General features: G+C 42.4%; 1 protein-coding gene across 6 annotated transcripts in view; it reads left to right on the top strand.

Annotated features, from left to right (window-relative positions):
- The window catches only part of plekhg5b (pleckstrin homology domain containing, family G (with RhoGef domain) member 5b), a 193355-nt gene that overhangs the window by 64967 nt on the left and 102479 nt on the right, over positions 1–25909 (top strand). The window contains exon 1 of one of the 6 annotated variants that reach the window (XM_034173419.1): positions 9264–9384. The exons of 3 other annotated variants lie outside the window; for them this stretch is intronic. In XM_034173419.1, coding sequence (XP_034029310.1) covers positions 9382–9384 — 3 coding nt within the window. In that variant the 5' untranslated portion in view covers positions 9264–9381. Of the gene's footprint in view, positions 1–9263; positions 9385–9982; positions 10058–10126; positions 10148–25909 lie in introns of those variants that run through there. 2 more of the 6 variants (XM_034173418.1, XM_034173420.1) reach the window with 2 other exon arrangements.

Here is a 25909-nt window from a genome sequence, read left to right as displayed (position 1 = left end):
TTATTTTATTTTTTAGCACTGTTGTCGTGCGTTACCTGTGCTGCTCCACAGCCTGTTCAGTGGATTTTTATTTTATTTTTTAGCACTGTTGTCGTGCGTTACCTGTGCTGCTCCACAGCCTGTTCAGTGGATTTTTATTTTATTTTTTAGCACTGTTGTCGTGCGTTACCTGTGCTGCTCCACAGCCTGTCCAGTGGATTTTTATTTTATTTTTTAGCACTGTTGTCGTGCGTTACCTGTGCTGCTCCACAGCCTGTCCAGTGGATTTTTATTTTATTTTAGCACTGTTGTCGTGTGTTACCTGTGCTGCTCCACAGCCTGTCCAGTGGATTTTTATTTTATTTTAGCACTGTTGTCGTGTGTTACCTGTGCTGCTCCACAGCCTGTCCAGTGGATTTTTATTTTATTTTTTAGCACTGTTGTCGTGCGTTACCTGTGCTGCTCCACAGCCTGTCTAGTGGATTTTTATTTTGTTTTTTGCCACCGTTGTCGTGCGTTGCCTGTGCTGCTCCGCAGCCTGTCTAGTGGATTTTTATTTTATTTTAGCACTGTTGTCGTGCGTTCGCTGTTGCCGTGCGTTACTTGTGCTGCTTCATGGCCTGTCTGGTGCCTTAACTAAAGCACTCCTTCTGCTGAATCACCTCTAAATTATTTACACATTATTCACTTTGCGTGTTTTTAGGAATCCACTAGGTTGCGTAGCTACTAGCTTTTAGCCGATTTAGCATGGCGGCTTCTCCTGTCTCTCCCGCACTTTTCTGCTCTGGTTGTGAAATGTTTAGTTGTTCCTCGGCTTCCTTTAGCAGTAACGGTACTTGTAATAAGTGCAGCTTATTCATAGCTTTGGAGGCCAGGCTGGGCGAATTGGAGACTCGGCTCCGCACCGTGGAAAATTCTACAGCTAGCCAGGCCCCTGTAGTCGGTGCGGACCAAGGTGGCTTAGCCACCGTTAGTTCCCCCCTGGCAGATCCCGTGCAGTCGGGAAAGCAGGCCGACTGGGTGACTGTGAGGAGGAAGCGTAGCCCTAAACAGAAGCCCCGTGTACACCGTCAACCCGTGCACATCTCTAACCGTTTTTCCCCACTCGACGACACACTCGCCGAGGATCAAACTCTGGTTATTGGCAACTCTGTTTTGAGAAATGTGAAGTTAGCGACACCAGCAACCATTGTCAATTGTCTTCCGGGGGCCAGAGCAGGCGACATTGAAGGAAATTTGAAATTGCTGGCTAAGGCTAAGCGTAAATTTGGTAAGATTGTAATTCACGTCGGCAGTAATGACACTCGGTTACGCCAATCGGAGGTCACTAAAATTAACATTAAATCGGTGTGTAACTTTGCAAAAACAATGTCGGACTCTGTTGTTTTCTCTGGGCCCCTCCCCAATCAGACCGGGAGTGACATGTTTAGCCGCATGTTCTCCTTGAATTGCTGGCTGTCTGAGTGGTGTCCAAAAAATGAGGTGGGCTTCATTGATAATTGGCAAAGCTTCTGGGGAAAACCTGGTCTTGTTAGGAGAGACGGCATCCATCCCACTTTAGAGGGAGCAGCTCTCATTTCTAGAAATCTGGCCAATTTTTTGGGATCCTCCAAACTGTGACTGTCTAGCGTTGGGACCAGGAGGCAGAGCTGTGGTCTTATACACCTCTCTGCAGCTTCTCTCCCCCTGCCATCCCCTCATTACCCCATCCCCGTAGAGACGGTGCCTGCTTCCAGACCACCAATAACCAACAAAAATCTATTTAAGCAAAAACATTCAAAAAGAAAAAATAATATAGCACCTTCAACTGCACCACAGACTAAAACAGTTAAATGTGGTCTATTAAACATTAGGTCTCTCTCTTCTAAGTCCCTGTTGGTAAATGATATAATAATTGATCAACGTATTGATTTATTCTGCCTAACAGAAACCTGGTTACAGCAGGATGAATATGTTAGTTTAAATGAGTCAACACCCCCGAGTCACACTAACTGTCAGAATGCTCGTAGCACGGGCCGGAGCGGAGGATTAGCAGCAATCTTCCATTCCAGCTTATTAATTAATCAAAAACCCAGACAGAGCTTTAATTCATTTGAAAGCTTGTCTCTTAGTCTTTTCCATCCAAATTGGAAGTCCCAAAAACCAGTTTTATTTGTTATTATCTATCGTCCACCTGGTCGTTACTGTGAGTTTCTCTGTGAATTTTCAGACCTTTTGTCTGACTTAGTGCTTAGCTCAGATAAGATACTTATAGTGGGCGATTTTAACATCCACACAGATGCTGAGAATGACAGCCTCAACACTGCATTTAATCTATTATTAGACTCTATTGGCTTTGCTCAAAATGTAAATGAGTCCACCCACCACTTTAATCATATCTTAGATCTTGTTTTGACTTATGGTATGGAAATAGAAGACTTAACAGTATTCCCTGAAATCTCCCTTCTGTCTGATCATTTTTTAATAACATTTACATTTACCCTGATGGACTACCCTGCAGTGGGGAATAAGTTTCATTATACTAGAAGTCTTTCAGAAAGCGCTGTAACTAGGTTTAAGGATATGATTCCTTCTTTATGTTCTCTATTGTCATATACCAACACAGAGCAGAGTAGCTACCTAAACTCTGTAAGAGAGTTAGAGTATCTCGTCAATAGTTTTACATCCTCATTGAAGACAACTTTGGATGCTGTAGCTCCTCTGAAAAAGAGAGCTTTAAATCAGAAGTGTCTGACTCCGTGGTATAACTCACAAACTCGTAGCTTAAAGCAGATAACCCGTAAGTTGGAGAGGAAATGGCGTCTCACTAATTTAGAAGATCTTCACTTAGCCTGGAAAAAGAGTTTGTTGCTCTATAAAAAAGCCCTCCGTAAAGCTAGGACATCTTTCTACTCATCACTAATTGAAGAAAATAAGAACAACCTCAGGTTTCTTTTCAGCACTGTAGCCAGGCTGACAAAGAGTCAGAGCTCTATTGAGCTGAGTATTCCATTAACTTTAACTAGTAATGACTTCATGACTTTCTTTGCTAACAAAATTTTGACTATTAGAGAAAAAATTACTCATAACCATCCCAAAGATGTATCGTTATCTTTGGCTGCTTTCAGTGATGCCGGTATTTGGTTAGACTCTTTCTCTCCGATTGTTCTGTCTGAGTTATTTTCATTAGTTACTTCATCCAAACCATCAACATGTTTATTAGACCCCATTCCTGCCAGGCTGCTCAAGGAAGCCCTACCATTATTTAATGCTTCAATCTTAAATATGATCAACTTATCTTTGTTAGTTGGCTATGTACCACAGGCTTTTAAGGTGGCAGTAATTAAACCATTACTTAAAAAGCCATCACTTGACCCAGCTATTTTAGCTAATTATAGGCCAATCTCCAACCTTCCTTTTCTCTCAAAGATTCTTGAGAGGGTAGTTGTAAAACAGCTAACTGATCACCTGCAGAGGAATGGTCTATTTGAAGAGGTTCAGTCAGGTTTTAGAATTCATCATAGTACAGAAACAGCATTAGTGAAGGTTACAAATGATCTTCTTATGGCTTCGGACAGTGGACTTATCTCTGTGCTTGTTCTGTTGGACCTCAGTGCTGCTTTTGATGCTGTTGACCATAAAATTTTATTACAGAGATTAGAGCATGTCATAGGTATTAAAGGCACTGCGCTGCGGTGGTTTGAATCATATTTGTCTAATAGATTACAGTTTGTTCATGTAAATGTGGAATCTTCTTCACAGACTAAAGTTAATTATGGAGTTCCACAAGGTTCTGTGCTAGGACCAATTTTATTCACTTTATACATGCTTCCCTTAGGCAGTATTATTAGACGGTATTGCTTAAATTTTCATTGTTACGCAGATGATACCCAGCTTTATCTATCCATGAAGCCAGAGGACACACACCAATTAGCTAAACTGCAGGATTGTCTTACAGACATAAAGACATGGATGACCTCTAATTTCCTGCTTTTAAACTCAGATAAAACTGAAGTTATTGTACTTGGCCCCACAAATCTTAGAAGCATGGTGTCTAACCAGATCTTTACTCTGGATGGCATTTCCCTGACCTCTAGTAATACTGTGAGAAATCTTGGAGTCATTTTTGATCAGGATATGTCATTCAAAGCGCATATTAAACAAATATGTAGGACTGCCTTTTTGCATTTACGCAATATCTCTAAAATCAGAAAGGTCTTGTCTCAGAGTGATGCTGAAAAACTAATTCATGCATTTATTTCCTCTAGGCTGGACTATTGTAATTCTTTATTATCAGGTTGTCCTAAAAGTTCCCTAAAAAGCCTTCATTTAATTCAAAATGCTGCAGCTAGAGTACTGACGGGGACTAGCAGGAGAGAGCATATCTCACCCGTGTTGGCCTCTCTTCATTGGCTTCCTGTTAATTCTAGAATAGAATTTAAAATTCTTCTTCTTACTTATAAGGTTTTGAATAATCAGGTCCCATCTTATCTTAGGGACCTCGTAGTACCATATCACCCTAATAGAGCGCTTCGCTCTCAGACTGCAGGCTTACTTGTAGTTCCTAGGGTTTGTAAGAGTAGAATGGGAGGCAGAGCCTTCAGCTTTCAGGCTCCTCTCCTGTGGAACCAGCTCCCAATTCAGATCAGGGAGACAGATACCCTCTCTACTTTTAAGATTAGGCTTAAAACTTTCCTTTTCGCTAAGGCTTATAGTTAGGGCTGGATCAGGTGACCCTGAACCATCCCTTAGTTATGCTGCTATAGACGTAGACTGCTGGGGGGTTCCCATGATGCACTGTTTCTTTCTCTTTTTGCTCTGTATGCATCACTCCGCATTTAATCATTAGTGATCGATCTCTGCTCCCCTCCACAGCATGTCTTTTTCCTGGTTCTTTCCCTCAGCCCCAACCAGTCTCAGCAGAAGACTGCCCCTCCCTGAGCCTGGTTCTGCTGGAGGTTTCTTCCTGTTAAGAGGGAGTTTTTCCTTCCCACTGTTGCCAAGTGCTTGCTCACAGGGGGTCGTTTTGACCGTTGGGGTTTTTCATAGTTGTTGTATGGCCTTGCCTTACAATGTAAAGCGCCTTGGGGCAACTGTTTGTTGTGATTTGGCGCTATATAAGAAAAAAGTTGATTGAGTTGATTGATTGAAGGTTACAAATGATCTTCTTATGGCCTCGGACAGTGGACTCATCTCTGTGCTTGTTCTGTTAGACCTCAGTGCTGCTTTTGATACTGTTTACCATAAAATTTTATTACAGAGATTAGAGCATGCCATAGGTATTAAAGGCACTGCGCTGCGGTGGTTTGAATCATATTTGTCTAATAGATTACAATTTGTTCATGTACATGGGGAATCTTCTTCACAGACTAGGGTTAATTATGGAGTTCCACAAGGTTCTGTGCTAGGACCAATTTTATTCACTTTATACATGCTTCCCTTAGGTAGTATTATTAGAGGGTATTGCTTAAATTTTCATTGTTACGCAGATGATACCCAGCTTTATCTATCCATGAAGCCAGAGGACACACACCAATTAGCTAAACTGCAGGATTGTCTTACAGACATAAAGACATGGATGACCTCTAATTTCCTGCTTTTAAACTCAGATAAAACTGAAGTTATTGTACTTGGCCCCACAAATCTTAGAAACATGGTGTCTAACCAGATCCTTACTCTGGATGGCATTACCCTGGCCTCTAGTAATACTGTGAGAAATCTTGGAGTCATTTTTGATCAGGATATGTCATACAAAGCGCATATTAAACAAATATGTAGGACTGCTTTTTTGCATTTACGCAATATCTCTAAAATCAGAAAGGTCTTGTCTCAGAGTGATGCTGAAAAACTAATTCATGCATTTATTTCCTCTAGGCTGGACTATTGTAATTCATTATTATCAGGTTGTCCTAAAAGTTCCCTAAAAAGCCTTCAGTTAATTCAAAATGCTGCAGCTAGAGTACTGACGGGGACTAGAAGGAGAGAGCATATCTCACCCATATTGGCCTCTCTTCATTGGCTTCCTGTTAATTCTAGAATAGAATTTAAAATTCTTCTTCTTACTTATAAGGTTTTGAATAATCAGGTCCCATCTTATCTTAGGGACCTCGTAGTACCATATCACCCCAATAGAGCGCTTCACTCTCAGACTGCAGGCTTACTTGTAGTTCCTAGGGTTTGTAAGAGTAGAATGGGAGGCAGAGCCTTCAGCTTTCAGGCTCCTCTCCTGTGGAACCAGCTCCCAATTCAGATCAGGGAGACAGATACCCTCTCTACTTTTAAGATTAGGCTTAAAACTTTCCTTTTCGCTAAGGCTTATAGTTAGGGCTGGATCGGGTGACCCTGAACCATCCCTTAGTTATGCTGCTATAGACGTAGACTGCTGGGGGGTTCCCATGATGCACTGAGTGTTTCTTTCTCTTTTTGCTCTGTATGCACCACTCTGCATTTAATCATTAGTGATCGATCTCTGCTCCCCTCCACAGCATGTCTTTTTCCTGATTCTCTCTCTCAGCCCCAACCTGTCCCAGCAGAAGACTGCCCCTCCCTGAGCCTGGTTCTGCTGGAGGTTTCTTCCTGTTAAAAGGGAGTTTTTCCTTCCCACTGTAGCCAAGTGCTTGCTCACAGGGGGTCGTTTTGACCGTTGGGGTTTTACATAATTATTGTATGGCCTTGCCTTACAATATAAAGCGCCTTGGGGCAACTGTTTGTTGTGATTTGGCGCTATATAAAAAAAAATTGATTGATTGATTGATTGATATGCAGGGTTCCTGCGTGAGCATGTTTTACCTGTCCAGCAGATATCCAGCAAAACTTTTGTTTGAAATATTTCCAGATTTTTTTTTTCCTGAGGTTGTTGCAGTGGGGCCTCTGGTTCCCTGTGCTTCTGAGCTGAATCTGTCATGATCATCATCAGTCTGTCCCCTCCCAGTGATCTATGATGTCACCACTGAAATTGTATCATGGCATTTTGGTGCTGTATTTTAGCCAGTGTGGGTCAAAATTCCATCCATCTTCTAAACCCTTTTATTCCCACTGGAATAAATCTGTAACTTACACCAATGGTCATTGGGTGTGAGTCCGAGTCCACTCTGACCAGTCCTCCAGTCTGTTGAAGGGCCGAGACATGTTGTGTGGGCCGCTGAAGAGGAGGTACTGCTGGTCCACCACCACCAGAGGGCGCCCTGCCTGGAGTGCGGGCTCCAGGCACCAGAGGGCGCCGCCGCCTCACGGGAGCAGCCTCGGTGACAGCTGTCACCCATCACCTGAGACAGCTGACGGCAATCATCAGTGGGGTATATCAGCAGGACGGCATCTCCACCTCATTGCCGAGATATCGTTTCTACCGGAGAGGTAACGTTCTCAGCTGACTGTGAATATCTGTTGCTTGTGTGTGTTGGACAGCAGATATTCTGTTTCTTTTTTCGACGAGAGGTGGATGTAACTTTCCTGCTGTTCGGAGTCCTGGGTGCAAACGCGCCCCCATCTAACTGTTCTTTGTTCCTCGCCAGCAGTACCAGGTCCGACACGCGGAGGCAGTGGCCACCTGGGAGTTCGGGACTTGGCGGCTCCAGTATTCCCGGGGTCCTGTGGCGGAGGAAGCCGTGTGGTTCCGGTCTTACCTTGGAGAGGCGTCTCCTATCTTTGAGCCTGCCCACACGACACTTTTGTGAATTGACTGTTGTCCATTTCTGTGATTGGTTGTATTCGTTGTGCACATTCACAACAGTAAAGCGTTGTTATTTTGACTTACTCCATTGTCCGTTCATTTGCGCCCCCTGTTGTGGGTCCGTGTTCCTACACTTTCCCAACACATATACAGTGTAAACAATCACAGTCACACTGTTGCTCAGACCTACGGTCAACTTTGAATCACCACTTCACCTAACCTGCATGTGTTTGGAAGTGTGAGGAAGCTGGAGCACCCGCAGGGAACCTGTGCAAACACGTAGAGAACATGCAAACTCCACACAGAAAGAACCAAGTTAGAACTTAACCTGGGACCTTCTGTATATTTGTGATATAAGATTGTAAATCCTTCGTACTAAAGAAGACCACTATAGCATACAAAGGAAAAAAAAAATCCTCTTTCTAATTTCTGTGCTAAAATATGGAAGCAGAGTACACCTTTAAGTTTCAGCTTTTGTGGAAGTAAGCAGTAATAGTTCCAATATTTTCAGTTTAATTTCTATAACTTTATTAAAGATGTTCCACAAGTTAATTTGTTAAAATAAATGACAATTTTTATTTTTTTATTTTTTTATGTTCAAGAGAAATGTGGAATGGTCTAGTGGTTAAGCGTTGTGCTTGAGACCAGAGGATCCTCAGTTCAAATCCCAGCCTGACCAGAAAATCACAAAGGGCCCTTGGGCAAGGTCCTTAATCCCTGAGTTGCTCCTGGTGTGTAGTGAGCGTCTTGTATGGCAGCAGCCTGACATTGGGGTGAATGTGAGGCATTATTGTAAAGCACTTTGAGTGTCTGATGCTATATATATATATATATATATATATATATATATATATATATATATATATATATATATATATATATATATATATGCTTTGAGTTATATAAATGCAGTCCATTTACCATTTAATGAGCCTTGTTTTTTTTTTTTTTTTCATTTTGCCAAATATTGCTCAGAAATGTCCATAAAAGTGTAAAATACAGTACTTTGACATTCACAGACTATTTCTAAAGAAAATCAAATCACAGGCTAATTTTCTTTGTTACTTTAGAACTGATTAGAAAATTACTTTTTCTTATTTCAAAGTCCTATAGATTCTGGGTGTTTATGTGAAGGTTATTTGTGTATTTTCTTTCCGTGTATCTTGAGTTCACACTCTTCCTGAAACCATCATTTGACCTCCTGTCACTGTCGGGTCAGAGTTCAAATGAAGTACAAACTCAGCTGTTAGTGTTCAGTATTGATTTGGAAAAAGTAGCGATTTGACGGTTTCCGTCTGCTGTCACTTTGATTTCCAACGAAAACCTTCTGGGACAAAGCGGTTTCTGTGTGATTTGCCGTGACTCAGCCAGGGTGTGTGTGTGTGTGTGTGTGTGTGTGTGTGTGTGTGTGTGTGTGTGTGTGTGTGTGTGTGTGTGTGTGTGTGTGTGTGTGTGTGTGTGTGTGTGTGTGAATAAGACAGTGGGTGGGGTTGGTGGTTCTTGTGTGCGTCTGTGTGCTCCCAGCAGACTGCTGCACTAAATACTGTCAGCCTCACGGCTCCGCTCCTGATCCCAGCCTCCACAGATCAACTCAAGACACGGATTGTTCTTAAGTCTTTTTTTTTTTTTAAGTTTTATTAAACATTTAAGTTGCACTCTCATTCATCTGGAGGATTAAAGAGGAAATTTGACTGACTTTGAGACTTCACCTCTCTTATTTGAAGATACTGATTTCTGGAACGTCGTCTTTTTCTATGGTAGGTAACATGAATGAATAAATGCACTTTTATTGAAGAAAACAGCCACTTCATGTTTGTTTTTGTCCTTTTTCTTTTGGTTCAGCCGTGGCTGGTTTTAATTTCTCCAAAGACTCTTTTGTTCTTCTTGTTTTCATTCATTCTCTGCCGGTGTGGGGCTGAAGGACGGTGTTCGGCTCTCACGTTGATTGCTTTTGTGTGAGCTCACTTCACTCCTGTAAGAGCTCCACTCGCTTATTGAAACTGGCACACGTCTGTGCACACATGCACTTTTTTCCCCACACTTCTGTGTCTGCGTGTGTCACATCTGCTTCTGATATTAACAAGCCGCCGTGCCCTTCATGCCCACCGGGGTTCTCTCTTTCCCAAACGCTTAATGCCAAATTGGAAGTGGCTTCCAAATAATCAGTTTCCATGTCAAATTTGGAAGAGTTTTTGTCTGAATCAGAACCCAGTGGAAGTTCTGATTTAACTTTGAGTACCCTGCTGTCCCCCCCCCCCCCCTTCTTTTTTTTAACCTCGTACTTCCTCCTTTTTTGGTCTTGTTCACCGCCCTCCTGACTATCTGTTCTCCTGGCCTGGAGCTATGGATTGGAAGGTTGGTTGCGTCACAGTCCGGCCAGCGCTGCTTGAGGTGGCAGTCGGTGTCGGCACAGAAACAGACCAGCTGCCGGTCAGTGCTGCTTTTCCTCTCACTGCTGTATTGATCAACTTGAACTGAACTAATTGGAAGAACAAGGCTGCGTTCTACGAGGATTCAGAGGTGAGGAAGTGGCTCGTGATGACACTGAAGCTCTTGCAATGTGGCGTTTGGGTGTCATGTAAATATTTGATTGCGCCGCAGAGGTCAGGGTCACTTCTGTTTCCGGTCTCTCACACAGTTTAAAGAGTGTCGTCTCTACTCTAAACCTGACTGTGAATTCTCTCTTCCAGGCTCACAATAGCCTGATTCATGGACGATGCGGATTTCTTGGGCAAACCTTGCTACATGTTGAGACATCGTATCTCTGAATGGAATGCACAGCCCCTTTCACAAAAAGCTCTTACAATATTTCCTGTGAGGATGTTTCTTCAGGAATTTGTTACTTTCTCTGGCAAACGTGCTGAACTATAGCCTGCTCCAACCTTTGAGCAGTGTTGTTTCACCTTGAGATTATTTGTGAGCTCTACACTGTATGTGAGACCGGCAGGAAGCAAAGATAAAAGATGAAAGCTCGTGTCTCGCCAGGATTCGCACTGAGAGCAGAATTGGAGATCAGGAAGACTGAAGTGGGAATTCATGAACTCCTGAAGCCTTTTGTTCATTTTCAGAAGATGAAACACTCGCACTGTTTCGTAATAGTGTTTATTGGTGGTGCTTTACACCTTTATTATGAGCGTGAGCTGTTTGTGATGGAACGCGGGCTCATTCTTACCAAAAGTGTGTAATGTGGGGAATAACCTGCTCCTCTTCCCTCATGTGTCATTGCACAGTGGAGTCTGAGATTATGAAATTCAGTGTCCGCTTACAGACCGTCTCACCTGCACTGACACAGGCTGATCTCATGAGGACTTTTCCACCTTCGCCCACCATGTGAACAGGATAAAGATCTTTGTAGGAGGGTCGTGTCATTGGGCTTAATATGTTATATCTGATTCAGATGCAGATGAAGACGGTGGGATTTTCTTAAATGATCCTGCAGCATGTTGGGGAAAATAACTTTGGGGGATGGTGGTCTAGAGGTAAAAGCGATGGTCTTGGGATCAGAGAATCCTCAGTTCAAATCCCTGTAACACCAGAAAATCACTAAAGGGTCTTGGGAAAGGTCAGTCATGCCCAAAATGCTCCCAGTGTGCAGTTGTGTGCCTCGCATGGCAGCACACTGGGATTGGTGAATGAGTGAGTGTGAAGAAATTAATACATTTGTAGGGTTACTTATTTCCATAGTTGGCTTCTGTATGCATTTGAACAAAGTCAAGGCTCTTTCATTCGTGTATTTTTTTGTCACTTATTTGGGTCTGGGATCTTCTGACCTCTAATCCTTCCTGGAGGATCCCATGGTGTTCCCAAGCCAGTTATCTCTCCATCATGTCCTGGGTCTTCCCCAGGGCCTCCTCCCAGTTGAATGTGCTTGGAAGACCTCCCTAGGGAGACGTCCAGGGGGCATTCTCACCAGATGCCTGAACCACCTCAGCTGGCTGCTTTCTTTTGCAAAGAAGCGACAGCTCTACTCCAAGTCCCTCCCAGATATTTCAGCTTCTCACCCTGTCCATGAGTGTGAGCCCAGATGCTCGACGGAGGAATCTTATTTCTGCCACTTGTATCTGTGACCTTGTTCTTTTGGTCATTACCCAAAGGTCATGGCCATATGTGAGGATGGGAGCGTAAATCAACTGGTAAATCGAGAGTCTCACCTTCTGGCTCAGCTCCGTCTTCACCACGATAGTCTGGTACAGCTTCTTCAAAATATCAGATGCAGCCCCAATCCATTTATCACACTCTGATTTACCCCATTTAGTTGTAACTAAAACCCTGAGATACTTTTAACTCTTCCAATTGGTGTAGTAACTCTCCCCTGATCCAGAGCGAACAGTCCTCTCTTTTACACCAGAAGACCATGGTCTCAGATTTGCAGGTGCTGATCTTCGTCCCAGTTGTTTCAAAGTTAACTTAAAACCTGCCCAGTGCACATCAGAAGTCACTGCCTGATGAAGAAAACAGAACCACATCATCTGCAAAGAGCAGAGGTGTCATGAGGCTCTTTCAGCCTGATATAAAGCCATCTTCAGAGAACACGGGAAGTGAGGATGAGGTGTCGGTCTGATGTGAAGGAGGGTTAAAGAGAAAATATGGAGACCAGAAAGGAAAACTTTTTTTTTTTTTTTTATTTGCAGTGAAACAGTTTATGATGCAGTGCGTATATCATGATAAATGCTGTTGGTCCTTCTTTCCAGATTATGTATTTATTTATTTGGGTGTACTTCAGGGCTGTGCAAAAGTCTGAATTTTAGAATATTGTAATTCTGCATCCGGTTTTCTTCCTTTTGCATATATACATTTTTTTGATGTTTCAATTGGCTGGACTCATTTTTTGCCTTTTATTCCAATTAATGTCCATAATACTGTATATACATTACTATAATTTTGGAACGCGTGTATGAAGGCGAGAGCTTGCCATTTTGACTTGCTTTCTTTAAATCATATTATCAGTCATGTTTTTATTGACTGTAGTATGTGGGTCAGGGGTGGGCAACTTGTTCCAGAAAGGGCCAAGAGGGTGCAGGTTTTCCTTGCAGCCGCTGACTCCACCAGGTGATTCCACTGATTTTTAAATATCACTTTGAGCAGATGGAATCAGTTAATCAGTCGGCTGATGTGGAGTAATGAGCAAGAGTTGATGTAAATTTTTTCTTGAGAGAAAAAGGTGGAAAAAAAGGGAAACTGAAAGAGTGGGGTAACGAAGCTGAAGTTTACATGATTACATGTTTGTAAATGAAGGGAAAAAGCAAGCTGTCGCATGATAAAACAGACATGAAATAACCACAGTGCCTTTATCTACATCATATAGCGTATATCATATGAATGAGTGAATTTTTTGCTGTTTGGCAAATGACGTCAAGTTGTCTATTAAACGTTCCCAGAGAATCAGTTTTGAAATTTCAATGGAGACGCTCAGAGAAGCTTTTTTTCATCCAATAAAGCAGATGAATTCTAGGCTTGAGTTGTACTTCGTAAGTCTTGTGGCGAATGGTAGCTGAAATTTCACGTTATGGTTATAACTGATGATGCAACAGACAAACTCGCACTTGATGGCTTTCTCAGTCACTGCCTCCTCCAGACAAATTACGATACAGTACCGTACTGTCTGCATTTCTTAATGATTGATGAAAAATGGAGGTACTGTGTTTACAAATGGCCTTATTTTTTGCGATATTTTTGCTAAATCCTTTAAATGACTTAAAACTACACGTCTTAAGCCCCGGTCACATGGCACTAACGAAGCACACCGAAGCCAAAACGAAACTAGAAGTCTGGACTTGTGTTGACTTTCGGAGACATTGTTTAACCGTCGTCCAGCTCGTTCCTGTAGCTGGCGCCTCATCAGAATTTTGAAAATGTTGAAAAATGTGAATGAATCCCGACAACAACTTCATTTTGTCTGTAATCAATTTGCTTTCTGTCTTGACGGTTCCTCATTGTTTGCGTACTTCCAGTACCGTCAGTGTTCCATTTGATTGTTATCCAATTTCATCCAGCCCCCCCCCCCCCCTCTCTCTCCATGTGCACGCACATGAGGTCAAGACAGCGCAGCTGCAGCGGGTTTGTGCTGTCACAGACTGGCTGCAGAAATGATCACATGCTGACGCTTCATTTTGATTTTGTTTGTGTCGAGATCACCATTCGCTTTGTTTTTCTTTTGTTAGTTTCAGTTTTGTTTCAGTCTTTTATGCAGTCATTCGTAGGCTTTTCGGTGATGGGACTCATTCTTCCACTTTTTCCCGACGATTTGTAACTTTGAGACTTTTTTCCTTTGTTCATCTAGCGCCTTGTAACTGGGCCCTTAATTACAGACAAACAAGGTCGTTGTCCAAATACCTATGGACCAAACTGCACATACACCTGCTTTCCTTTCACATCTTCTCTTGCAGATTTTTTTTTTGGCGTGCTGTGACGCTGTCCTGTTTTAATTATTGCTCTGAATGCTTGTATTGGCCAGGATTTATCACTGCAGGTCTTTCTTTAATGATTGCACTTAGCGTGTGTTTAGGTAACGTGCACGCTCTCCTGGGAGGATGAAACACAACAAGCAGGCAGCAGGTCTGCACTGTACCAGCTTCACTTAATATGAAGCAGGCCTGCAAACAGACTGTCTACTTGTATTAGGGTAACAAAAAATAAAGATCCTGGGCTCGGCTCTCCTCTGCCTCCTCGCCCAGCCAGAGGACAGATGGCAGCAGAAGAAAGAGAGTGTGTGGCGGCTTTACCGCTCTTCACCAGATGCGTGGTGTATTTATTGTAAAATAAATCAGACCTGGGCCAGGCCTGCCCAACCTTCCCCCTTTGATCACTTGCAGCCGCACTCGCCGCTGTTTTCAGTTCCACCTGCTGGACCACAGCTCGTGGGAACTTTGTGTAATATCTCAGAAACCAGGCGCTCGCCAGCGTCCATGTTGCATTTGTCTGGGTCAGCTGGACCGGGTGACGAGCACGCTCCCTCTGCGGGTTTAAATGTTTCTGTGACCGTCCGTCGTGTGTAATGCATGAGCCAGTACTCGATTTCAGTGCAGTTAGAAACTAATGGGCGCCGCACAGACTTGATGCCAGCATGTGATTGATTGGTGGGTTGAGAAGTTTAGGAAACAACCGCATTAAAGCATTTTTGTAAGTGGAAGTGTTTTTGTGTTTTATAGCACTGTAACAAATCCTTAATTTGATTATATTTTTAGTCATTTGGATAAAGGCTCATAGGACTATTGCCATCAAGATTCATGCACGATGTACCGTCTGATGACTTTCTGAAAAACCTTTTGAGAATTTCTTCTGACATTTGGGACGGACAATCCTTGGGACTGTCTGGTTATAGTAAGTTGGATTTTCTGACTGAATCCCTTTGGACCCCTGAAGGCCCCCAGAATTGAAAATAAAATAAAATAAAATTTTTCCATTGTTTGATCTCATTCACTCACTCATCTTCAACCGCTTACTTCAGTTAAAGGTGGCGGCCATTGTTCAATCTGTTGCAGATTCTAAGCGCTCAGCATTATGACCACTTGCCTAATGTTGTGTAGTTGCCCCTTTTGTGACCAAAACAGCCGTGATCTGTTGAGGCACGGACTCCACTGGACCTCTGGATGTGTGCTGTGGTATCTACCACAAAGACTTCAGCAGGAGACCATTTCGTTGGATTGGCACACATGGGCCAGTCTTCCCTTCCCGTGAGTTTCGTCTGCCCTTGACCCTGTTGTCATTTCAGCAGTTTTCCTTCCTCTTACCAGTTTTGGTAACTACTGACCCCTAGAGGCTGGGAACATCCCACAAGAACTGTGGCTTTGGAGAGGCTCTGAGCCAGTCTAGCTGTCACTAGTTAGCCTTTGTCAGAGTCACTCTAATCTTTGTGCTTCCCCATTTTTTCAGCTTCCAACACATCAACTTTGTTAAGGTTCTGCCTCATATGTCCGGTAACGAGATCATCAGTGTTGTTCACTTCACCTGCCGCTGGTCACAGTGTGATGGCTGATCACTGTACACGGTCATAAGATGATACAGTTCACATTTTAATTAGATGACTTGCTGTCAGATGGGCAGATGTTATTTCATGACAGAAGTACAGTATTTCCATACATTTTGTGTGTGTGTGTGTTAAACTATCTTTCTTTTATTATTTCTGCCTAATATCAAACTTGTTAAATGAAGATGTTTTTATTTCTTTCCTGTGGAGGTGATAGTCTAGTGGTAAGCGTTGGGCTTGAGACCAGAGGATCCTCTGTTCAAACCCCAGTCTGGCTGAAAAATCACTATGAGCCCTTAGGCAAGGTCCTTAATCCCCTTGATGCTCCTGGTGTGTAGTGAGCTCCTTACATGGCACCACCCTGACATCAGTGTGTGTGTGTGTGTGTGTGTGTGTGTGTGTCTGAATGGGTTAATGCGAGGCATCACTGTAAAGCGCTTTGAACTTCTGATATAGATGATAAAGCACTATATAACTGCAGTACATTTACTTTTTTTTTTTTAAATGAACTCTCATGGTCCACCTGCAGTACCTTTACAGCCCAGCAGGAGGACACGGCCCTCACTTTGGGAATCAGTGCTGTAGTTTAAATCAAAGATCAGGACACTCCTGTATTTGACTTTGAAAACAAAGCTGTAGTTCCAGTCGTATGATTTGTGTTTGTCTTTCGCGTGAGCTCGTCTGAATTGAGCTCCAAGCTTTCATGCCGTTTCAACAAGCCTGTGCATGACTGTGCCACGTGGAACCAATCACTTGCGTGTGTAGGTGTTTATTGGGATGCTTGAGCGCCTTTTTTTTTTTTTTTTTTAATTTGTGGGCCATCTCTGTAGGAGAAGGGATGAGCGCAGGAGAAGAGTCCAGAGCAGAGGATGGGGGGTCGATTTGAAGCTCCCGTGAGTCGACTCCTCCAGACGGATGAGGAGTAGAGTGAATGCTGACATAGATTACAGATGAGGAGATTCCTGTCCCCTTTGCCAAATCAGCGATGACTTGCTTGTTAGCAGTGGGCCTTGAAGCGGCCTCGTCTTGGGGAGCGGAGTGAGGCCGAGCATTAATGTTGGCCCGGCTGATTAAACACAGTGTACCTGGATGTCACACACAGTCTCAACAAAGGGCCGTCTGAAGAGCCAATGAGATGTTTCAGTGCCTAACAGAATGTTGGCTCATACAGTAGTGTTTGTACTCAACTAAACCAAACAGTATTATCCTTTATTCCAGTATTATTCGTCAAGCCGCTGCGCTGCATGTTGACTCAGGCTGCCTTTGATTTTTATGTCTTTTATTATGTGTGTGTGTGTGTGTGTGTGTGTGTGTGTGTGTGTGTGTGTGTGTGTGTGTGCGTGCGTGCGTGCGTGTGCTTGTTTATATATCTTTGTTAGGACTAGCTTGAATGCTATACTGTCCCACTGACATTATTATAAACTGAGGGCACCCCCCCCCCCCCGTCTTTATCTTCCCAGTGGTTTTCGAGGGTTTTGAGGCTTTTTCAATTTCAATTTTTGCTCCAAAGTATTCTTTTTAAAACAATGTTAAATGGACTGCATTTATATAGCGCTTTTCCATCTGTATCAGATGCTCAAAGCGCTTTACAATAATGCCTCACATTCACTCCAGTGTCAGACTGCTGCCATACAAGGTAGTCATTACACACCGGCGCAACTAGAGGATTAAGGACATTGCCCAAGGGCCCTTAGTGATTTTCGGGTTAGGGTGGGATTTGAAACAAGGATTCTCTGGTCTGAAGCCCAACACTTTAACCACTAACTAGACCATCACCTCCTCAAATTTTGACCCAAAATGCATAGAACACTGCCATCTACTGGTGGGAGTGTAAATGGCATCCAGCTGTCATACGGTCGCCGTTCAGTGCGGTGTATCACACCTAAACAGAAATTTCAGTTATTGCAAATGCCTTTTTTTTTCAATTGTTTTTGTTACATATTTACAAAGACAGATGTATTTGTAAAAATGAACACATGTTACTGTAATGTGTGTTTTTTGTTTGTTTGTTTTTTGTTTTTTTACAACCAACCAACCAACCAGTGATTAGGATGCTCAATTTCCCATAATGCCTTTTGACATCTGTGAGTTTTAATGCTCAAACCTTCAGAAATAGTGCATTACTTTAAAACTAAAAGATATTTGTGAAATGTTCACTTTGTAAAAATGACAGAGTTAATGTTAATATCAATAAACCATATGGAATTAGTTTGGTTTTTAAATCAAACCATAAGTCAAAGCTGCTTTTCTGTTTATGCCTTTTGTGCACGTCTGGGGGACTGTTTGCTGTAAATGTAAATGACTCGTCCTTACAGCAGTGGGCAGGACGCACAAAGACAGAAGCTCTGACTCATTGTTTGTGTTGGGTTTGTGATCACCTTTGATTGTACTCAGACGCATCGGTGGTGCTTAAACTCAAAACTGGCTTGTCAGTAGCTGACAGTGTACCGGAGTCACTGCTAAAAGTTAGCTGTTAGCTGTGGCTTCCACTAATTTTTTTTATCAGTTTATCATTAGAAAAGTTAACTTTTCAGTTAGCGGATTAGCGGTTATCAAAGCTGTGCCCACCACTGTTCCTTTCCTGTTTTGTTTCTCCTGTTTAATTTTCATTTTCAGTTCACTTCGCGTATTTAGATGCACTCCCTACACATACAAGCAAATTGTATGCAGGTTGAATTAGCGGTTGAAGATGTTCTGAACCTGCCTATCGACGGCATATCTGAATTGTGCTAAACTTTAGACCAGGTTTAGGCCGGCTTGTGGCACAATCACTTTCTGCTGCCACACAGTGGCACTGGAGAGGCACTGCGCCCCTCCACAGACCAGCATACGTGTGTGGGCACACACGAGAGCAGTTATATTTGAGATTTGCACATTATAGATGTTGGGCGCCAACATGGCTGCCTTCGTTGTCCACTAGTAGTGTCATGCACTGCGCTGTGCACTTCTCAGTACTCCATCTCTCCAGAGAATCCTTGGATATTGCTTGCAGTGTGAGGAAGCACCAGCTGCAACATGAAGAAATGTGAGACATTTTCTTGAGCACGATTCAGCACTTAATTGCTGTCAGTCCCCACTTGGACCAGGATAAGAGAGCTTCCATGTAGCATTTAGCTGAGCCAGGTAGCTCTCTACTTTTGGGAGATTAAGAACAGACCACAGGGCCACCTCACTGGGTGCAAATCAGGAACTTGCTGCACCTTATTGGGTGTAGCACCAGAGTGCAGTGCCACACCTGCAGTTCATTAAAGCTCACTTCTTATTCTAATAGTTACCAGTGATGTTGCAGTAAATGTAGTATTCTGTTTATGCTTTCCGCAGCACGTGTAAAAAGCCTCAGTAATTTAATTCTGCCTTTACAGTGGCAAGAACTATTGAGCTATTACACATCTGAATGTTTAAATGACATCAAATAAAAAAGTCAGGTTCTGTATCTAAAGATTTCTAAAATGATACACTTTAAACTCACAGTGAAAACTAATCTCTACAGTATGACATGAATTAAATAAAAATAGAAAAGTTAAATGATGGGTTGCCTCAGTAATGGCACCCTTTTTAGTGTAACACAAGTAAATCATCAGTTTTATATCCAGTTTTCTGGGGATGGATACATAAACATTTCCAAGTCACTGGCTATGTCTTGGACTAAGTTTTGTTTTTAATAAATACAGACAGTGTGGTACTTTATGGTAAATCTGTCTGGAGGAGGTGTTAATCAAAAACTGCCTGACCGTGCAGGAAGGACACTTGTGAGGAAATTTTTCTTCACAGAAACTCAGTTTTATTTAGTTATTTTTAACGTGATGTCATTGCAGCATTCAGACATGTAGGGTTTACGTCGTGCATTGCTATTAAAAGTCAAATCTTTTGGCTTTTGCTTCTTTTATAATAATTCATCAATTATTTCTTTCTTCCTTAAGTAAAAGACTGTATGAACATGTTCCATACACGACGACGCCCCCTGGTGGGCATCCACCTCAGTTTCATTTTGATCCTGGAAAAACCCTGATTAATTTAAACGGCGTGAAGTTGTGATATTACTACTGTATACCTCCGTCTTACTGAGGTTGCATAAACGTAGCTTGACGTGTCGATGGAACTACCTGTTATCACAAAAAAGAATTACCTTATAAAATGATAAAATTCAACATGTTTCTTGACTTTGTGATGTTTTGTTTTTGTTTGTTTGTCATCTTACTTACGAGTCATATTCGTATCGTTGATCACAGGTCTGATTGATAATCGCGTGCACTGTGACCAGCTTTGCGGTGAGGTGGGCGTGGCTGTTGAATTGTCTGTTTGTTTTGGTGGTTTCTTACCAGCGTCCTCACGAGGTCAGACGAGTAAGAACGTGCGTGTTTAAGAGTGTTTTGATGATTGCTGCTTGGATGACTAAGATGGCATTGAGTTTGCCTTATGGGTGTGTGTTTTTTTCTTTCCCCATTTAAATTCACTTTGTTACAGCGGCTCCAGTAAATGTGTGGGAGCTCCTTTTTTTGTTCCAGTGTACTGATGGAAGATAAGATTTCTGAATGTTTTGTAATACAATACTGCAGTATTTTACACGAAGGCTGTTTTTAGCGTGGAAAGCACTATTGTATTGTTCATTAATCCCCACCTTCGAACCTGACCTTTCCGCGCACGGCCTGACACGAACGCACACCCCAGCAGTAAACATTACACAATAGGAGCCTTATTACAAAGCTGGAGTCTGTGCGGTGCAGCTGTACCTGATCGCCGTCCGTATTTACATCTGCTTGGTGAGTCGTGGTGCTGACATGATTCTGTTGATGCTCAGCTGTGTTTGAAACTACAGCTTGTTTTTAACTCCTCCTTCGACCTGATGCAGACGCACATATGCACGGTCTTATGTAAATACTCTGTGTGCTCTGGCAGCACAAGCTGTTCCACCGAGCAGCTGCCGTCAGAGAGAAAATTTGAGGCAGGTTGCAGACTTGCAGGAGGCTTGATCCAATATGGTTTTGGCTTTTGCCGCCCATGAATGTGAATGTGGCTGTTCTGCACGGAGATGAAGTGCATTACAAAGCAGATTCACCCGTCTGTGGTTCAACCCAGTGCCTGGGTGGATGGATGGACTTTTCATCACATCTGCTAATCTGCTTTTAAATTTAACTGTGGCTGTTCCCTAAAGTTGTCATATAATTCCACACACCAAGATTGACAAGGCACAAATTTTTCCAGGCTTCTATCTACAATGTGGCGAGCATTCTTCTTTCCAAACTTGAGCAAAATTAGGCTCCATGAGCCACACAGCCAAAATGACCATAACAACACAAATGCAAAACAGATAACTTACTGACAAGAGCGTACAGTCCGAGTGGACAAATCGAAGACACAGATTAAGGCTGGCAAAGAAATACAAGTAAAATAATTATTTACAAACCAGTGAGGGAGGGAACTAATATACAGTAGGGATGTGAATCGTACAACAACTCACGATTCAATTTGATTCCGATTCTTGGGGTGACGATTCGATTCAGAATCGATTTTCGATTCAAAGAGCTCTGAGAAATAGTTATATTACTTAAAAAATGTTTATGTTTAAGAAAATGCAGCTTTACAAGGTTAATCAAGTGATTCTTGATGTAATTTTACTTATCTGCTTTGCTCGTTCAGAGTTGGCTGGCAGTTTAGCGAAGCGCTGGTCAGTCGTCGGCAGATAACGCTGCTCCCCTCTTTTCGCTCCGGGTCATAGCGTAGCATGTGGGCTTGTGGATTTGAAGTGTTTCCGAAGTACTTGACTTTCATTTTGCAGATTTTGCACACTGCATAAGTCATGTCAAGCTCCTTCTTATGTAGCAAATAATAAAATCCAAAATGCGCCCAAACATTTGCCTTCAGCAAAAATGGTGCTGGCTGAATTAGCTCTTCGTCCGCCATGCTAAGCTACAGCCACTGAACTCTGCAGCGCACGAGTGTTTGAAGCACGCCGGACCCCCCGCGGGGACGCTGTAGTACAGAAGCCGTTGCCTGAGAAATAGTACACGCAGCGAGTAAGCAATATTATGTTTAAAAAATGCTTTTAAAAAATCGATTCTTGGACATTTTGGATCAATTCAGAATCGTAATAAATAAGAATCGCGATTCGGACGTGAATCAATTTTTTTTTCCCGACACCCCTAATATACAGTGTAATCAGAAATTAAACGGTGTGTGTTTTGAGTGGATACAGTACTAACTTTTGCCGTTTATACAGGGTTGGTTCATTCTTGAAAAGGGGGCGATTTTGTGACATACAACCCCAATTCCAATGAAGTTGGGATGTTGTGTAAAATGTAAATAAAAACAGAATACAATGATTTTCAAATCCTCTTCAACCTATATTCAATTGAATACACCACAAAGACAAGATATTTAATGTTCAAACTGATAAACTTTATTGTTTTTGTGCAAATATTTGCTCATTTTGAAATGGGCGCCTGCAACACGTTTCAAAAAGCTGGGACAGTGGTATGTTTACCACTGTGTTACATCACCTTTCCTTCTAACAACACTCAATAAGCGTTTGGGAACTGAGGACACTAATTGTTGAAGCTTTGTAGGTGGAATTCTTTCCCATTCTTGCTTGATGTATGACTTCATTTTCAATGGGCGACAGCACCCTGCTCAGAGTGCCGCTCTCATTGGACCGACATCTCTGCTGTTTTGGCATTGTGGGATAGTTCGCCCACAGATTGAGCTCTCTGGACTACTTTCACCATCCTGGTCAGTGTGCCGCTCTCGTTGGAGCAACTTCACACAGAATGTGTCTCTTTGTCCCAGATTGATCTGTTTCAGTGCAGCTTCTTGTTCTGACTTTAACATGAAGTTAACACTCAAGTCTTTCTTGCTTGCCTCTACTGGTGGTTGGCTCTCACTGTGGTATTGTATCACTTCCTGTTTCGGAGCACAGCGGTGTTTTGCTGTATCTGTTAGCTGTTTAATCTGTGCAGTTAGATTGATCTTGTTAACTAGATAACGATTTGTTTCACAGTGTAATCTTCACGTGCCTTAACTAAAGCACTCCCTCTGCTGAATCACCTCTAAATTATTTACACATTATTCACTTTGTGTGTTTTTAGGAATCCGCTAGCTTAGCGCAGCTACTAGCTCTTAGCCGGTTTAGCATGGCAGCTTCTCCTGTCTCTCCCGCACTTTTCTGCTCTGGGTGTGAAATGTTTAGTTATTCCTTGGCCTCCTTTAGCAGTAATGGTACTTGTAATAAGTGTAGCTTATTCGTAGCTCTGGAGGCCAGGCTGGGTGAATTGGAGACTCAGCTCCGCACCTTGGAAAGTTCTACAGCTAGCCAGGCCCCTGTAGTTGGTGCAGACCAAGGTAGCTTAGCCGCCATTAGCTGTCCCCCACCAGATCCCAAGCAGCCAGGAAAGCAGGCCGACTGGGTGACTGTGAGGAGGAAGCGTAGTCCTAAACAGAAGCCCCCTGTACACCACCAACCCGTTCACATTTCTAACCGTTTTTCCCCACTGGGCGACACACCTGCCGAGGAACAAACTCTGGTTATTGGCGACTCTGTTTTGAGAAATGTGAAGTTAGCGACACCAGCAACCATAGTCAATTGTCTTCCAGGGGCCAGAGCAGGCGACATTGAAGGAAATTTGAAACTGCTGGCTAAGGCTAAGCGTAAATTTGGTAAGATTGTAATTCACGTCGGCAGTAATGACACCCGGTTACACCAATTGGAGGTCACTAAAATTAACATTGAATCGGTGTGTAACTTTGCAAAAACAATGTCGGACTCTGTAGTTTTCTCTGGGCCCCTCCCCAATCGGACCGGGAGTGACATGTTTAGCCGCATGTTCTCCTTGAATTGCTGGCTGTCTGAGTGGTGTCCAAAAAATGAGGTGGGCTTCATAGATAATTGGCAAAGCTTCTGGGGAAAACCTGGTCTTGTTAGGAGAGACGGCATCCATCCCACTTTGGATGGAGCAGCTCTCATTTCTAGAAATCTGGCCAATTTTCTTAAATCCTCCAAACCGTGACTATCCAGGGTTGGGACCAGGAAGAAGAGTTGTAGTCTTACACACCTCTCTGCAGCTTCTCTCCCCCTGCCATCCCCTCATTACCCCATCCCCGTAGAGATGGTGCCTGCTCCCAGACCACCAATAACCAACAAAAATCTATTTAAGCATAAAAATTCAAAAAGAAAAAATAATATAGCACCTTCAACTGCACCACAGACTAAAACAGTTAAATGTGGTCTATTAAACATTAGGTCTCTCTCTTCTAAGTCCCTGTTAGTAAATGATATAATAATTGATCAACATATTGATTTATTCTGCCTTACAGAAACCTGGTTACAGCAGGATGAATATGTTAGTTTAAATGAGTCAACACCCCCGAGTCACACTAACTGCCAGAATGCTCGTAGCACGGGTCGAGGGGGAGGATTAGCAGCAATCTTCCACTCCAGCTTATTAATTAATCAAAAACCCAGACAGAGCTTTAATTCATTTGAAAGCTTGACTCTTAGTCTTGTCCATCCAAATTGGAAGTCCCAAAAACCAGTTTTATTTGTTGTTATCTATCGTCCACCTGGTTGTTACTGTGAGTTTCTCTGTGAATTTTCAGATCTTTTGTCTGACTTAGTGCTTAGCTCAGATAAGATAATTATAGTGGGCGATTTTAACATCCACACAGATGCTGAGAATGACAGCCTCAACACTGCATTTAATCTATTATTAGACTCAGTTGGCTTCGCTCTAAATGTAAATGAGTCCACCCACCACTTTAACCGTACTTTAGATCTTGTTCTGACTTTTGGTATGGAAATTGAAGACTTAACAGTGTTCCCTGAAAACCCCTCTCTGTCTGATCATTTCTTAATAACATTTACATTTACTTTAATGGACTACCCAGCAGTGGGGAATAAGTTTCATTACAGTAGAAGTCTTTTGGAAAGCGCTGTAACTAGGTTTAAGGATATGATTCCTTTTTTGTTATGTTCTCCAATGCCATATACCAACACAGTGCAGAGTAGCAGAGTAGCTACCTAAACTCTGTGAGTGAGATAGATTATCTCATCAATAGTTTTACATCCTCATTGAGCACAACTTTGGATGCTGTAGCTCCTCTGTAAAAGAGAGCCTTAAATCAGAAGTGCCTGAATCCGTGGTATAACTCACAAACTCGCAGCTTAAAGCAGATAACCCGTAAGTTGGAGAGGAAATGGCGTCTCACTAATTTAAAAGATCTTCACTTAGCCTGGAAAAAGAGTCTGTTGCTCTACAAAAAAGCCCTCCGTAAAGCTAGGACATCTTACTACTCATCACTCATTGAATAGAATAGAATAATTCTTTATTGTCCACCGATGTGGAAAATTGTCTTCTGCTCACCAGCACAAAAAAGACAAAAAAAAACAGTCATAAAACATTCATACAAACACACGAATAAAACAAAAATAAGATACATAAAATACATGGAAGTAAAAGAAGAAATAGAATAAGACCTAGTAAGATAAATAAAACGTACAGTAAGATCTAATAAAATCAAATAAAACAGAAGTAAAGCAGTTCAGGTTTAATTTGTGGAGTGGTCACTTTTTTGAGTTCATTATGGTGACGGCATTTGGTATAAAAGATTTTTTGAAAGAACCTTTGGCCAGAGGAGCTCTGTAGCGCCTCCCAGACTTCAAGAGCTCAAACTGACAGGACAGAGGATGCGAGCTGTCTGCCAGGACTCTCTCAGCTTTCCTCCTCATCCTGTCAGTGTAAATGTGGGCCAGAGTCTTCTGGGGTTTTCCCACAATTTTCCCCACCATTTTTACAATTCTATTTAATTTGTCCTTACATTTACAACTCAAGTGACCAAACCAAACACAAAGATGAAATGTTAAAATACTCTCAATATGTGCAGAATACACAAGCTTTAAAATCTGCAGATTAACACCAAGACAATCTTCTGAGAAGACTGAGTCGCTGTGAACATTTCTTAAAGATAAAATCAGTGTTTTCAAAGAAGCTCAAGTGACTATCAAGAACTGTACCAAGATATTTAAAAGTTTCAACCGTTTCAACAAGCTGGCCATCGAGTGAAACTGGCTGCACTGTCAGTTCTTGCTTTGTGTGAAAAACAAGCTCCTTTGTCTTAGACACATTGATTTCCAGCTGGCTGTTGAGACACCAAGCTTCAAGAGCCTTAATATGAGCGAGATAGGAGGCTTCACCAGAGGAGTCACACTTCTGTAGCAGGCCGACTAGGGCCATGTCATCCGCGTATTTAATCAGTTTAAAGTTTGTGTCATTAACTGCAAATTCGTTTGTAAAAAGAGAGAAGAGCAGAGGTGAAAGAACGCTACC

Source organism: Thalassophryne amazonica, chromosome 6, assembly GCF_902500255.1.
Source record: "Thalassophryne amazonica chromosome 6, fThaAma1.1, whole genome shotgun sequence".
In the NCBI taxonomy this organism is placed as follows: Eukaryota; Metazoa; Chordata; class Actinopteri; order Batrachoidiformes; family Batrachoididae; genus Thalassophryne; species Thalassophryne amazonica.
This window is presented reverse-complemented; position numbering and strand designations above follow the sequence as displayed.